The 14783-nt window shown below is 38.6% G+C and overlaps 2 protein-coding genes across 5 annotated transcripts in view; one reads left to right on the forward strand and one right to left on the reverse strand.

Moving 5' to 3' along the window:
* LOC106342528 (CBL-interacting serine/threonine-protein kinase 13) overlaps positions 1-11850 on the forward strand; it is a 19457-nt gene extending 7607 nt beyond the window's left edge. The window contains exon 2 of one of the 2 annotated variants that reach the window (XM_013781491.1): positions 11546-11850. In XM_013781491.1, the coding sequence (XP_013636945.1) occupies positions 11546-11590 (45 nt within the window). In that variant the 3' untranslated portion in view covers positions 11591-11850. Of the gene's footprint in view, positions 1-10032 lie in introns of those variants that run through there. The other variant, XM_013781490.1, reaches the window with a different exon arrangement.
* Positions 11851-11997: 147 nt separating this feature from the next.
* Positions 11998-14637, reverse strand: LOC106342530. 3 transcript variants are annotated; one of them, XM_013781494.1, is made up of 5 exons: positions 14421-14637; positions 14009-14038; positions 13190-13923; positions 12293-12982; positions 11998-12208 (listed from the first exon to the last, which is right to left on the reverse strand). In XM_013781494.1, exons 3-5 carry the CDS (start codon positions 13877-13879, stop codon positions 12170-12172), a joined length of 1419 nt encoding a protein of 472 aa, XP_013636948.1. In that variant the 5' UTR covers positions 13880-13923; positions 14009-14038; positions 14421-14637; the 3' UTR covers positions 11998-12169. The 3 variants fall into 3 exon arrangements, with proteins under 3 accessions (XP_013636948.1, XP_013636946.1, XP_013636947.1); XM_013781492.1 differs by having other exon boundaries at positions 13190-14038; XM_013781493.1 differs by lacking the exon at positions 14009-14038 and having other exon boundaries at positions 14421-14636.
* Positions 14638-14783: the final 146 nt, after the last annotated feature.

Raw genomic sequence — 14783 nt, forward strand, 5'->3', positions numbered from 1 at the left:
TCTCTCTCTCTCTCTCTCTTTCTCTCTCTTTCTCTCTCTCTCTCAATGTTTTAGGCGAAAACAAAAATGGGGACTTAGGGTTCGGGTCTTCAAAATCCCGCAGGTTAAGCCCATCCCGCTTTTGATCCGTCCCGCGAGACCCGCAATTTTGCGGGCTTACCAAATGGAGGCCCAATCCCACTCTGCAGCAAGCCTTTACGGGCTAGGCCTGCGGTCCAGGCCCGCGGTCCAGGTCCTTGATTGTCATCCCTAGCTCCAAGTCTCTTCTGCGTCTTGTCTCCTCCACGAACTACAGCTTCGTCAAGCTCCAGCATCGAGTTGCGTCGAGCTCCCATGGCGAGATTTTCCACCACGGGATGTCCTTGTTTCTGCTGCATTCGTATCGAAAAATTACCTCCGCATCACTCCGCGAAATGACCCTAATCGGAGATAAACTCGGATTTCTCGAATTCTTTTCTGTAATTGTTTCGCTTTATGTTTAAAACATGTGTTTTTTATTAGGATCTGTAGAAAATATGGTAGGATCGAGTTATAAAATGATGAAATCGTGTGTAAATGGGTGAAAAATCTTGAAACAAGTGGAGGTGTCGTTGTTATCTTGAAACAAGTGGAGGCGTCGTTGTTACAGAGATTAGGTTAGGAGGAATATGACTTGGTACAATTACTATTATCCCCCTCACTAAAATAAAATAAAAAGAAAAGAAAAACCCAAAAAACGCGTGGGTTGAGATTGAACCTGAGTAACTACAAGAAGACTGGGGAGGCAATAACCATTTGGGCTAGAGAAGATCTTTAGACTTCCTGCGCAACGTTAGTATTTTATATATGTATATACACGCTTGGCCTGTAATATACATGTCGATGTACATTGTTGTAATAATATTCATATTTATAATATCCATGTGTACACTTGTGTGTATGTACATCTATTTATATGTGTATGATACTATATACACAAAATTTTCACTATCCACATGTACAACAATTTTCATGTACGCCAATTAATTTGTATAATGATTTATATGTACACCTATTTACCAAAACATAATATTTAAGAATATGAAAAGTATAAGTTTGGTTGTCGATCTAGTCAAAACGAGTTAACAAAAAACTGAGATTAATGTTTGAATTTTGAATATAAACTTCAAAAAAACAGTTTTGGAAAGAATACTTGTAGGGTCTTATAGAAAAAGTAGCTCAAAATAAACTAAAATAAAATGCTAAAATCCAATAAAATCATGTGATCAAAAGTTACAATTAGTCATACATGTGATTGTGTACATATGTACATGTATAAAATATCAATAAAACCGTCAAATTGTATCATAAAAATTGTAATACATTATTTTTATAATTTTAATAGTAATTATATAGTATAATAATCAAAATGTACTATTGGCCATACATGTTAATGTGTACATGCATACATGTGTACACATGTATATATTTCTGTGTAGAGATGTACATTTGGATAGTTTAAGTATATTTTTGTGTGGCGTAATGTACATGTGAATAAAGTGAATACATTTGCTACACACTTGAAATACACATTTGCAAAATTATGTAGATACTATTTAGGGAGCTGAGTTTTGAGAGTTGGTGTCGTATCACCAAAAATACAATTTTATAGATATGGTTTAGAATGTATAACATGATTATATGCATTACATAGAGACTTATAAAATCACAGCACAAAATATCAATAACACAAAAGATGAAAAATGGTGTACATATTATAGAAATTATGTTTTGTACACTGTATACACGTTTACATGGTAGTCCGGTGGTTTGTGCCTAAACAAATCACATAAGGTGGCGGGTTCGAGCCGTGTAAATATTGTTTATTTGTTTTTTTCTGTTTTTAATGAAAGGAAAATTACAAAAGTAACCCTCATCTTCTTCATCAGTCTCTTTCGACTGAAAACCCTAATATGCGTCTCCATCACTTTTTCACGATTCTTGCAATTTTTCAACTTGTTTTATCACGATTCTTGCCCATGTATATCATATTATATGATTTGACTATGGTTTGTAATGTAAAAACTAAAGGACTAAAGCTTGTTGCTCGAATTTTCTCTCTGCTACTAGAGCTTGACGGCGACTAGCGAAGTGACGACGAGGGTAGCGGCTTGTCACCAAAGACTCGCCATGGTTAGGGCTACGAACGCGGATTGAGATCGTGACTCGGTTACATTGACGACGGAGAAAAGCTCGCCATGGCTCGATAGTCGCGGAATCAGAGAAGTCTACAGTGAATCGACGATGGAGAGACCATGACCCACCTCGGAGAATCAAGGACAATTTCTGATTTTTAGTCACCTTTGTTCTGTAAAAATGAAGAAAAAAATCTTTTAGAAAAAAATAAAAGAAGAAAAGAAGTGACAAAGAAGATGATTAAAGAGATGAGGGATAGAAGAGATGAGAAAGAGAAGCTTAAAAAATGAGTGGGTTTCGGATGTTAAAGTTTTTAGTTAGGAAAGTCTGTTTTTAGGATTCAACTATATTAGTTAGAAATCAACTTCAATTTAAAGAAAAGTGTATTTGTAACAATAAGTGTTCTAGCATGTAATATAAAAGATGAAAAGTGACCTGCAGTGTAAATGTTTCTTTAAAAATCAATGGTTAAATGCATGGACCGAATATGGAAACGACCTCACAGTTCGACGCCTTACGGAAATGTGTCAGAAGCATCGCCCAGGACTTGTGTTTCTTTCTGAGACAAAGAATAGGAGGCTGCTGTTGCAAAACATTCAGGCTGACTTAGGATTTGACCACTTGTTTACCGTTGAGCCACTTGGCCTCAGCGGAGGATTAGCTCTTTTATTTATGGATGAATTTCAAGTTAATGTTTTATTTTCGAATAACAGAATGATTGACATTGAGGCAGTCATTGATGGAATAAAAGTCTTTATGACATTTGTTTATGGCGACCTTGTTTTAGAACGTATGGATCAGGTATGGGAACGTCTTACGCGTTTCTCAACAACTCGAAATGGACCTTGGTTTATGATAGGCGATTTTAATGAAATAACTGATCACAGTGAGAAGGAAGGAGGTAGAAGGCGCTCTGATAGTTCTTTCTTGCCTTTCAAGCAAATGCTGAGTGACTGTGGTATGCTGGAATTTCCATTCACTGGGAATATGCTATCATGGGTAGGGAAAAGATCAGGAGGTACGACTGTTAGATGTCATTTGGATAGAGCAGTGGGGAATGAAGATTGGCATGAAAAGTTTCCCCACTCAGCTGTCAAGTATCTTAGGCTTTGGGGCTTGGATCATCGTCTAGTCCTAGCTGAAATTCTAACAAAGCCAGTCAGGAGGAAAAAGAAATTTAAATTTGACAAACGCTGGCTATATAACGAGGAACTAAGGCAAATAATCCTCGAAGGATGGAAGTCGGAGGATTTGCCACCTGAAGCAAATATAATGGAACACATTGCTAGTTGTAGAAATGATTTAAGCCAATGGAGGAGACAAAACAATGTAAATTCTGCGAAGTTAGTAGAAGAGCTTAAAGAGAAGGTGGAAGGCCTATACTCAAATGATGATGCAACCTCTGAGGAAATAACAGAAGCTTTGAAGGAATTATCTTCTACTCTTAAGGCAGAAGAGATGTTTTGGAAACAGAAAAGTAGGGTTCTCTGGTTGAGGGAAGGTGATAAGAACTCAACATATTTCCATGCGTTAGTGAAGCAGAGAAGAGCTAGGAATAGGATAACACAACTCTTAGATGAAAATGGGAATGTCGTGGAGGATGAGGAAGGATTAGTAGCCATTGCTACTAGTTACTTTCGCCAAATATTTGAGTCTTCAAACCCAGAGGATATAGATGATGCGCTATCAGAGGTCTCACCTACAATTACTGGGGCAATAAATGATGACCTGACTGCGCCAGTAACTGAATGGGAGGTCAAATTAGCATTGTTTGCTATGCATCCAGAAAAAGCGCCAGGACCAGATGGAATGACAGCTCTCTTCTATCAGAAATTTTGGGATATTGTCAAAGATGAATTAACTCGTATGGTAAATCAGTTCCTTTTCGAGGGAACAATGACACAGGGCCTGAATGACACAAACATTTGTTTAATTCCTAAGACGACGAAGCCGAATGAGATGTCAAAGTTTAGACCTATCAGTCTATGCAATGTCAGCTACAAGATAATATCTAAGGTCTTATGCCAAAGATTGAAGAAGGTTCTTCCACAACGGATATCAGAAACTCAGTCAGCCTTCGTTGCTGGTAGACAAATTACAGATAATATCATGATAGCTCATGATATGTTCCACGCCCTGAGAACTAAACCGGGAGGATAGGTTAAACGAATGGCTATAAAGACTGATATGAGTAAAACATATGATAGAATGGAATGGTCATTCATTGAGGCAGTCATGAGAAAGACGAGTTTTTCAGAAATATGGATTGACTGAATTATGCGTTGTATCACCTCGGTCAAGTATAGAGTTCTCATGAATGGGGAACCAAGGGAAACATTATCCCTGGAAGAGGACTACAATAAGGAGATCCTTTGTCTCCTTTCATATTAATTCTATGCACGAAAGCGCTCGTTAGCCTTCTTAATCAAGCAGAGAATCAAGGGAAGATAACGGGGATGTGAGTCGCTCGCGCTAGCCCCTCGGTATCTCACCTTCTCTTTGCTGATGATAGTCTTTTCTCCTGTAAGGCAGAGCCCCGTGAATGTGAAGAAGTTATGAAAGTAGTCAGGAAATATGAGAAAGCATCAGGTCAACGTATTAATTTTGACAAATCCTCATTACTCTTTGGTAAAAGGATTCCAGCGAATGATAGACAGCAGATCAAGGATACTCTTGGTATACAAAATGAAGGCGGGATGGAATCCTACTTAGGAATCCCAGAGGATATCAGTGGATCAAAGTGTAAATTACTTGCTTTCTTAAAGGATAAAATCCTACACAGAGTGAATGGCTGGACTGGTAGATGGTTATCTAAGGGAGGAAAAGAGGTTTTGATTAAATCAAGGCTGCTAGCTCTGCCGACTTATGTCATGTCCAGCTTTCTGCTTCCTTTAGAGATATGTGAGAATTTAGCAAGTGCCATTGCACAATTCTGGTGGAGCTCGAATCCTCCGAAAAGAGGAATCCATTGGGCAAAATGGGAAAAAATGTGTGCACCTCGGGAGGAGGGAGGAATTGGTTTCCGTATGATCCCGAAAGGTAGGAATGATAAGTTGTTTAGAGGCATAGACAGAGACCCTTTGGAACTAGTCAGGTATGCAGAGAGTGAGTGCCAAGCTTGGTACAATGCGCGAGACTCTGTGCCGATTCCGACACAGGTACAAACTACTGAAGAAACACAATCCTTAAGCTTGTGTAATATTTGTATGGTGGATGGTTCATGGACCTCTACAGCTCAGTTTAGTGGGATGGAATGGGTTTGGAAGGATACCATGGGTAATATTCAACTCATGGGGTCAAGAAACCTGAGGAGGAGGCAAACATCTTTACATTCGGAACTGGAAGCGCTACAGTGGGCAATGGAGAGTATGCTACAACACTCGATCTGTCAGAGGTTTGAGACGGACTGCAAGGATCTGATTGCAATGATAGAACAACCACAAGCTTGGCCCAACTTCTCAACTGACTCTCAAGCTCTTAATTAAAGATAACGTGAGATCAAAACCGAAAGACTCGGTTACTACTAATGAGATCTGATTACTAAAATATTGTTTCTAACACATGTTTTTGGATTTGAAAGCCTGTAAAATCACTTTGAGAAATAATGTTGCACTTTTTGTTGGAAAAATAGATTAGTATTTGGAAAGAACAAAAAAGTCAAGCTCATAGACTCTGATTATAAATCGCTGTGACAGCAATAATCGTAATTATGATATGTTTATTTTGCATTATTTCCATCAGGTATGGTTGAGGTTGTCACAGAAAGGCAATACTCGATAGCCCTGGAACGGATCGGGTATCCGGATAATTTTAAGGTATCCGGTTCCGGATCCTTATCCGGCCGATCCATAATTTTACTATCCTTATCCGGATCCGGGGTTTTCGGATATCCGGGTGTCGGATATCCTTCTAAAAATTGTAATATCCGGCGGATATCCGGATCCGGATTTGGATCCTTAGAATAAATAAAAAAATAATATTAATACATATAAAATATTAACAATAATTTAAAAGTAAAAAATATATATTGTTTTTAATTATTTCTATGTATAATATTACAAAATTTACATAAAATTTACATATACTATTATAAAAATAAAAATATATTAAATAAAATTAGTTTTTATATATAGATATTACTATTTTTAAAATAGTTATTAATAAAACTTACGGATCCGGATATCCGGACTAAGAAATCAAGATATCTGGATCCGGATCCGGCTTTGACGGATCCAACATTTTACTATCCGGATTCGGTACCTCCGGATATCCGAATTTTCGGATTGGATCCGGATCGAATCTTGGATCGAATCCGGATCTCGGATCGAATCCGGATCTTGGATAAAAGTGCCAGGCCTAGTTATTGGTGTTACTATCAAACATTTCACAACTAATTATAAATGGTCTGGTAGTTGAAAAAAAAGTCATAATGGAAATCTCCCACTTATAAAAATGAAAAACACCTTTCCCATTAGGGGTACGTACGTAAAAAAAAACAATTATGTTGCTTTTTTGTTTCCACGTCAACGCACCGACAAAAACGTTGATAATAACTTAGAATTATAATTCCCCCAGAACTTAAATGTATAACCATATAAAGTCTATAGCGTGCATGTTGAAGTTATTGGCAAAAACTTTGAATGCACTTAACACCGACAAAATATGTGTGTTTATACTTAAGCATGCGCAAGAAAATAGATTTGTTTTATTTCATCTCTTCGTCTGTTTTCTGCAACTATTGGCGTGTTATAAGTATATTGGCCTATCACCACTATTATCTTATGATGATACATTACATTGTCCGCAGTAATTTCTGACCAATTGATGATTTTCCTTCCATCATCATCACAATTTCAAACTAACGTTCTGGACGATACCAATGCACTTAATGGAGTCTTCAACTCGAAATGAAAATTAATATTTCACGTTATATAGAAATTAACCGAGTAAGATAGCTATTTGGTGTGGTCTTTGACTCTTTGTAGCTTTTAATTTGGTTTGGTCGGCTACGTGAACCCCACGAGTCACAGTCGGCACCAACGCGGCCACACACACATGGTTTCCACAACTACCACCGCAAAAATTCCACTTTTTCGCTGTGGGGGATATACATTTGTGAGTGTGACAACATCCTAACGAACTATGACTCTGCTTATCGACCAGAATCACTCAAGTTTGATAAGTCACCCTTAGTATCTGTCTCTTAAGAAATCGCAATAAGTATTGTAGGAAACATGACTGCAACTTTTCGTATAGGATAAACAACATTTATATAATATATAACCCTAAACTAATTTGTCGGTCCAGCCAACGTGTCCATCTGTGGCAACTAAAATGGATTTGGATAAAATTTCAACATCAATTAACAATCTTTTCTAACTATAAACGTGAGATGACTTTTCAGCTTATAATTAAAAAATGGTGAAATAAAATAATCTCAACTTCCAAAACCATTATAAAACGATTACGAACTGGCCAAGTTTTTTTTTTCTGGCCAAGTTAAGACATCATTACAACCGGAACAAGACAACCAAACCATATCATATCTTCTACCTCAAACAAGTGGTATTGGAAAATTAACTCAATTTTCTATGTTGCATCCAAATTTGACCTTAGTACATAAGTAAAAATCCTACATAGATTGTTAAACTTCTGACATATCTGCATTTTTATTTGTTCATTTGACTATTTTTGTTCTAATTTGATCTAATACCTAAATAACTAAAAAACTCTAAAATATATGACTCGCCATAAGATTCAAAACAAAGGCTGAAAACCGGTAAAACACATAGTTTATCACTTGTTTGGTATGCATGGGTCAAATAACATTTTTTTTTTTATTATTAACAGGAGGTTCAAAGGCGACCCGTAATCCGCACGTGGTTTCTGTTTGTCCATAGGCCCGTAATCCGCACGTGGTTTTCGATTGCCAACCATCTAATCCCCTTGGCCCGGAACCAGCCGGCATTAATACCCATTACCCAAGGACCCGGCACCAACGCCGCGTTAACTTTAAACTTGGGGAAGGCGTAAAGCATTCCGTGGCCACAGGGGGTATTCGAACTCGGGTCCGTATCGGTTGTGGTAACTACCTCAAGACCACTAGCCCACCACCCCGTGGGTAAAAGGGTTAAACCCGAGTCTATTAAAGACACAGACCTAACCCCCGGGTGGGAGGTGCAACCCACGGATGGATCCTCTCCCGGGTATTCAAATGGGCCGTAAACATGGACCCATATCCGCGTGGCCACATGTGGAGCTAATAATTTCGCATTAGAGGGGAATCGATCCTGGCCTGGACCAACAGGGCAACTCTTCTTCTAGTGGAAACCACTGGACCACCACGATGTGGTTGAGTCAAATAACATGCTCAAGTGTATTTCAATCTTATCCGATGTGTTTGTCCAATGACTCAAATAACCTCTTGACCTGCTCTCGATCGAAAGGATATCATTCTTGACCAACAATAAAAACACTAACACAATTTTTCATTGAACGTTTTTTTTGCTTCCTACACAGTCACTGAATCACGAATTTTGAACACTTCTTTAAGATAAATGCTTTTGTTTATATACGTAATTCACAAAGATCATTATCCAAACAAATGTAATATCTTAACGTGGTCTTCACAATGAGATTATGTTCTTCTGCCATGAGGATTATTTTCATTATTCTATCTATTTTCTTATGACAATACTATACCAAAAGTATATAAAACATGAAAACATTCGTCGTCGTGCTTGCAATTTAGGCTCTTAGCATAAGCATTGCTGGAAAAATTTCCAGGTATAGGTTTTATAATTAGTAGTGAATTTGCAACAAAAAGAGTGAATAATTTTATTCGTATTAATGTATCAACCAATAAACTGATTTTGTTTCTTTCATTTTATTAATCAGAACAAAGAAAGCATTGAAAGCATCCTAAATGATAAAATTAAACAACACTTCACGTACTGTAGGGAAAATATGAATTTTGATTAGAAATTCGCTACGTAATCCATTGTCCGCAGTATATCAGACCAATTTATTATTTTCCATCCATTCTTATCACATCTTCAGCATAAGTTCTGGACGATAACAATGCACGTTAAAAAGTCAAACTCGAAATACAAATTAGTATACACATTACATAGAAACCGGGGTTGGAAGTATGAGATACTCTTTGTATAGCTTTTAGTTCGGTTTTGGTCGGCTACGTGAACTCCACAAGTTACAGTCAGCACCGACTCAGCCACACACACGTGGTTCCCACAAATGGCATCCAACAAATCCAATTTTTGCTCGGGAAATATAGATGTGTGAGTATCAGCAAACCTCACATTTTTGCTCGGGAAATATTAAAAATATCAACAATAGATAGTTTGACATATGTGAAAAAACTATAAAAATCATACAATCTTTCTTTCATATGAGAATTCCTCACATTTCTTTCTTTTTTATTTGTAAGAGATTTATTTAAAGACGCATGAATGATGATGTTCATAAGATATCCTAACGAACTATGAATCTACTTGTCGACCAGAATCACAGAAGTTGCTATTTTTTTTGTCAGCCACAGAGGTTGCTAAGTCAACCTTATTATCTGTCTCTTAATCGCAATTAAGTATTGTACAACATGACTTATGCAACTTTTCGTACTGGATAAAGAACATATATAATATATATCCATAAACTAATTTGTTGGTTCGTCCAACGTGTTCATCTGCTGGCGGATTAGGATAAGACTTCAACATTAATTCTAAGCAATACTACTTTTATAACAGTAAGTGAGACGACTTTTTCAGCTCGTAATTAAAAAAAACAAAATAATCTCAACTTCCAAAACCATTATAAAACGAATACGAAGTGGCTAAGCTAAGACATCATTTACAACTGGGAACAAGACAACCCAACCATATCTTATTTTCGTTCATTTCTCCATTTAATTCTCCTGTTTCGAACAAAAGTCCCATTGTTTCCCATGGCTCCAGTCCCATCTCCGCAAGTGCTACTCCCCCGTCTTCTCGGTAAAGTCATTACTAAAGACGCGAAGAAAGAGACCAGTACTCCAGAGAGCCCTAAGAGTCCAAAAACCCCACAAGGCTCTATCCTCATGGACAAGTACGAGTTAGGAAAGCTTCTTGGCCACGGAAGCTTCGCTAAAGTCTATCTCGCCCGGAACATTAACACCGGCGAGAACGTCGCCATCAAAGTCATCGACAAAGAAAAGATCGTCAAAAGCGGTTTAGCCGGCCACATAAAACGTGAGATATCCATCCTCCGCCGCGTCCGCCACCCTTACATCGTCCACCTCCTCGAGGTCATGGCTACAAAGACCAAGATCTACATCGTCATGGAGTACGTACGAGGCGGAGACCTTTACACAAAGGTCTCCAAAGGGCGGCTCCGCGAAGGAGTCGCCCGTAGATATTTCCAACAGCTGATCTCCTCGGTTTCCTTCTGCCACGGCCGCGGCGTTTACCACCGCGACCTGAAGCTCGAGAATCTTCTTTTAGACGACGAAGGGAGCCTTAAGGTATCTGACTTCGGTCTCAGCGTCGTCTCCGAGCAGCTCAAGCAAGACGGGATCTGCCAGACGTTTTGCGGGACGCCTGCTTATCTGGCGCCTGAGGTTTTCACGAGGAAAGGCTACGACGCGGCTAAAGCCGATGTGTGGTCTTGCGGAGTGATCTTGTTTGTGTTGATGGCTGGTTACCTTCCTTTTGATGATAAGAACGTTATGTTTATGTACAAGAAGATATTCAAAGGACAGTTTAAATGTCCTCATTGGTTTTCACCTGAGCTTACGAGGCTTATGGGGAGGATCTTGGACACGAATCCGGATACAAGAATCACGATATCGGAGATCATGAAGCATAGATGGTTCAAGAAAGGGTTTAAAGATGTTAAATTCTATATCGAAAACGATAAGTTATGTAGAGAGGATGATGATGATGATGAATATGATTCGTTGTCATCAGGGAGATCATCTACTGCCTCAGAGGGAGATGCAGAGTTTGTGATTAAACGAGTTGGTTCAATGCCGAGACCCGCCAGTCTAAACGCATTTGACATCATATCATTCTCTTCGGGATTCGATCTTTCTGGCTTGTTTGAAGAAGGAGGACAAGGAGCGAGGTTTGTATCCGCTGCTCCCGTGACAAAGATTATATCAAAGTTGGAAGAGATTGCGAATGTGGCGAAATTTACCGTGAGGAAGAAGGATTGGAGCGTGAGGCTAGAAGGTAGTAGAGAAGGTGCTAAAGGACCGCTGACTATTAAGGTTGAGATATTCGAGTTGACACCGTCTCTTGTGGTGGTTGAAGTGAAGAAGAAAGGAGGGTTTATAGAAGAGTATGAAGAGTTTTGCAGCAAGGAGCTTAGACCACAGCTAGAGAAAATGATGCATTACCAAGCAGATGAAGTTGAAGTAGCAATGTGTTTGGTCCCATGTTAAGAAAACTGGATGGTCGAGAGAAGAAGACAGTACAAGAGAAGGTATTGATTACTATAGAAACATTCTTTGTTACCATACCATTTATTTTTTCATTTGTTCTGTGATTATTATGTGTATATGAAAGTGAGAGTTGTAATAAGAGTGATAGGAAGATCAGAGACTGAGATCCTTAAGGCAGTTTTAGACGGTTTTTTCGCTGTTGCTGTTGTCCATGTATCTCTAGAAAGAGACGAGCTTAATGGAAATTCTTTCTCGGCCTTCCCCTATAAAAACTGTCTTGTTCATCTTAAGAAGTATGCTACATAAGAGAGACTATATGATCAACTGAAAATGTTCCAAGTGTTACATGTAGTCTCAGTGACCTTTATATGTTAGTACCTGAATAAAAGATATGAACATAACATCTATTGGCAACAAATGTTTCTTCTTTTTAACTAGGAAAGACAACTAACAGAATATGGAAGTATAACTAAACATGTAAACTAATTTAAGTGTCTGTAAGGCTCACAAAAGAAACCGCGATTTTTAGTACAACCTGAAGATCCCCCAAGGGGTCACATCTTGAGAAGCTTCAAAGTGTTATGTTGTGGATTGACAAGATGAACGAGCAACAAGTTCCTACAAAAGATATAGTGAGCATTAGCATTTATGGTCTCTTTGTGTGTTTCTTTATCTCTTTAAGGGAAAGTTTGAGATGCTTACTTCAGAATAACGTATATGATCTCTGTGGATACAAGAAGTCTTGACTATAGTTTCCCACTTGGTCACACTTGTGGAGTTTTCTTTGAGATCCTTCTTTTGGGGATGAAACAGGTACCTCCGTGAAGATATCTTTGAGCTTACTGAAGGTAGATTACGTAAAAGCCAAGACTCAGAAGGCTTTTTAGGTGTGGGGAGAGCAAGTGGAGACCTATCACAGTTGTTCTTGTCCAAGTTATCTGCCTTCATCTTCTTGATTCCACTGCTAATAGATAAAGAGTCCACGGCTTTCGGTTTCTTTCCCGCCATTTCTGGTTCCTCTGAAGTTGTTTCTGGCAAGATCTTGACATTGGTGGTCTTTGGAGTCTTATCTGTGTCAACATGTAAAGTCTTTTCCAGGACAGAGCTTGTAGAAGAGTCAAGTCTTGTACTCTTTGGATAGAGTAAGTCCTGAGACTTCTTTGGGTTTTTGATATGCTTGTTCAACCTGTTAGCTCTCATGATCTCTGCTTCCTTACGAGTCCCGGGGAAGCCAGCAGAGTGCAGAGGGGAAGAGTTTCCTACACTGCGGTACGGTGACAAACAGCCAGTTTGTCTGTAAGGAGATGATGGCACACTTGCGGTTCGCAGATTTGTATCAACACTTGGATGTACTGGAGATTGAGCTCTGCTTCCCAACTTATCAAGAGCCAGCTGAAAACAAAATATACAAGATCTTATGATAACGGTACAGTTGATTACCTTATAAGGCCCGAACTATATAAATCCGCATAAAACACTGTATAATATGAAAACGGTACAGTTGATTACCATATAGTGCCTAGACCGTATTTTAGAACACTGATTTTATCAGATCTGTATGATGGTAAAAGAAGTTAAATTAAGGGTTTGAGGAGAAACCTTTTTAACAGATTGAAACCGAGATTTGAGTTGAGAGACCTTGCTTGACTTCACATGATCATGGCTTGAGGTTCTTAGGGAGTAAGGTTTCTCTTTGAGACCATGCACTGAGCTCAACATACCAAGGCACAGTTGTGGGGACATCCCACAGCCTCTCCTAGATAGATACTCAGATGCTTCATCTTCATCTTCATCGCTTGTATCGTCGTCTAGGCCATGATAATATGATGGAGTGGTGTTATACTCATACCTCTTAGGAGTTGCAGCTGGTAGTATATCTCTAATTTGCCTCACTGGTTCAGACATGAAGGGAGATGGTTGTCGCTTCATAGCATATTGAGGTTGTTGTTGATCCATGGTCATGGATTTTGCGGCAGGTAAGAAACGGTTCAACATGAAATCCCGAGATTGATCAGGATCCTGAGAGGCCATTGGCGGTTTCGTTGCTTCAATACTACCACTTACGCTTTGCTTTAGAGATAATGTGTCAAGGGCATCAGAGAAGACATCATCATCTTCACTTTCTTCTTCAATTGCTTTCTCCAAGGAACTTTTGAAAACAACAGAAGCAGATTCAGGAACATGATCCAAGCCAAGAACAGGAAGAGAAGGAGATTCACTTGTCTTGGAGTCATCATGAGTAAGTTTCTTAGCCATGTTTTTGCGCACAGAGACTGCTTCTTTCTTCATCTCCCTTGTTGAAAGAAGAGGTGCCTCAAAGTTAAGTTTGCTTTCTGCCATAGGAAACGTGCAGGTGAACCAAACAAAGCCGTTAGAAAAGCTCAGTGATCGATGAGCTGATAGTTGACTAACACTTGCACATGATGTTCACAGTTCTCCAAAACAGATCTGAACAAAAAAAATTCATAGATAAATAATAAAACTAGAGCAACCTAGATTCCATTTATTAATAGCTGATTAATTAAATAATTACAGACACTGAGATATATGCACCAACGACAAATCTGAAGGTGGAAACTTACAAAAAGAAAAAACCTGTGAAATGGACTTTACTAGAAACTAGTATTAATTAGTTATAAATGCGCAGCTAAACTTTCAAACACCATATAAGAGTGTGATCATCATCTTTGAAGCAAGCAAGTAGGAAACAAGTAAAGCGGGGTAAACAATGCATGATTCAATCTATGGCAATGAAGAATCAAGAGAGAGAGATTTCAAAACTATTTCTTAAAGGACTAGTTATAAAGAACAAGTAATGAAATCAACTAACCAGGGAGATGGAAGGAGAGAAGCTTCTGCAACGGGAGTGTTTGTGTGAGTGAGGTGAGAAAAGGGAGAGACACTACTTGATGAGTTTGAGAAGAAGTAAACACAAAGGCATCAGAGATAAGGAGTAAGCTTTTGGTTACGTGTAAATGTGTTTTTGTGCCTTGAAGATGACGGTTACCAAGTCACGAGACGATATATATTCTTGTTTTCAAGCCCCAATTGATGAGAGTATTTAATTCCATTAACGTCTCCTCAACTAACTTCTGAGATGTAATAATGTGACAAACATCAATTCTACAGATACACTTCATACTGTGAAAAGTATGAATCTTTTTCTTTTCTCTTTTTGCCTAACTTAATGGTT

Source organism: Brassica oleracea, chromosome C4 (genome assembly GCF_000695525.1).
Source record: "Brassica oleracea var. oleracea cultivar TO1000 chromosome C4, BOL, whole genome shotgun sequence".
Classification (NCBI taxonomy): Eukaryota; Viridiplantae; Streptophyta; class Magnoliopsida; order Brassicales; family Brassicaceae; genus Brassica; species Brassica oleracea.

Bases quoted from the DNA above. Each gene is read 5' to 3' on its own strand.
- LOC106342530 (XM_013781492.1), bottom strand. From the start codon at position 13,930: ATGGCAGAAAGCAAACTTAACTTTGAGGCACCTCTTCTTTCAACAAGG. The intron at 12,983-13,189 runs GTTTCTCCTCAA...TTTTGTTTTCAG, and splicing joins GGTTTCAATCTGTTAAAAAG to CTGGCTCTTGATAAGTTGGG. The intron at 12,209-12,292 runs GTAAGCATCTCA...TATCTTTTGTAG, and splicing joins ATCATATACGTTATTCTGAA to GAACTTGTTGCTCGTTCATC.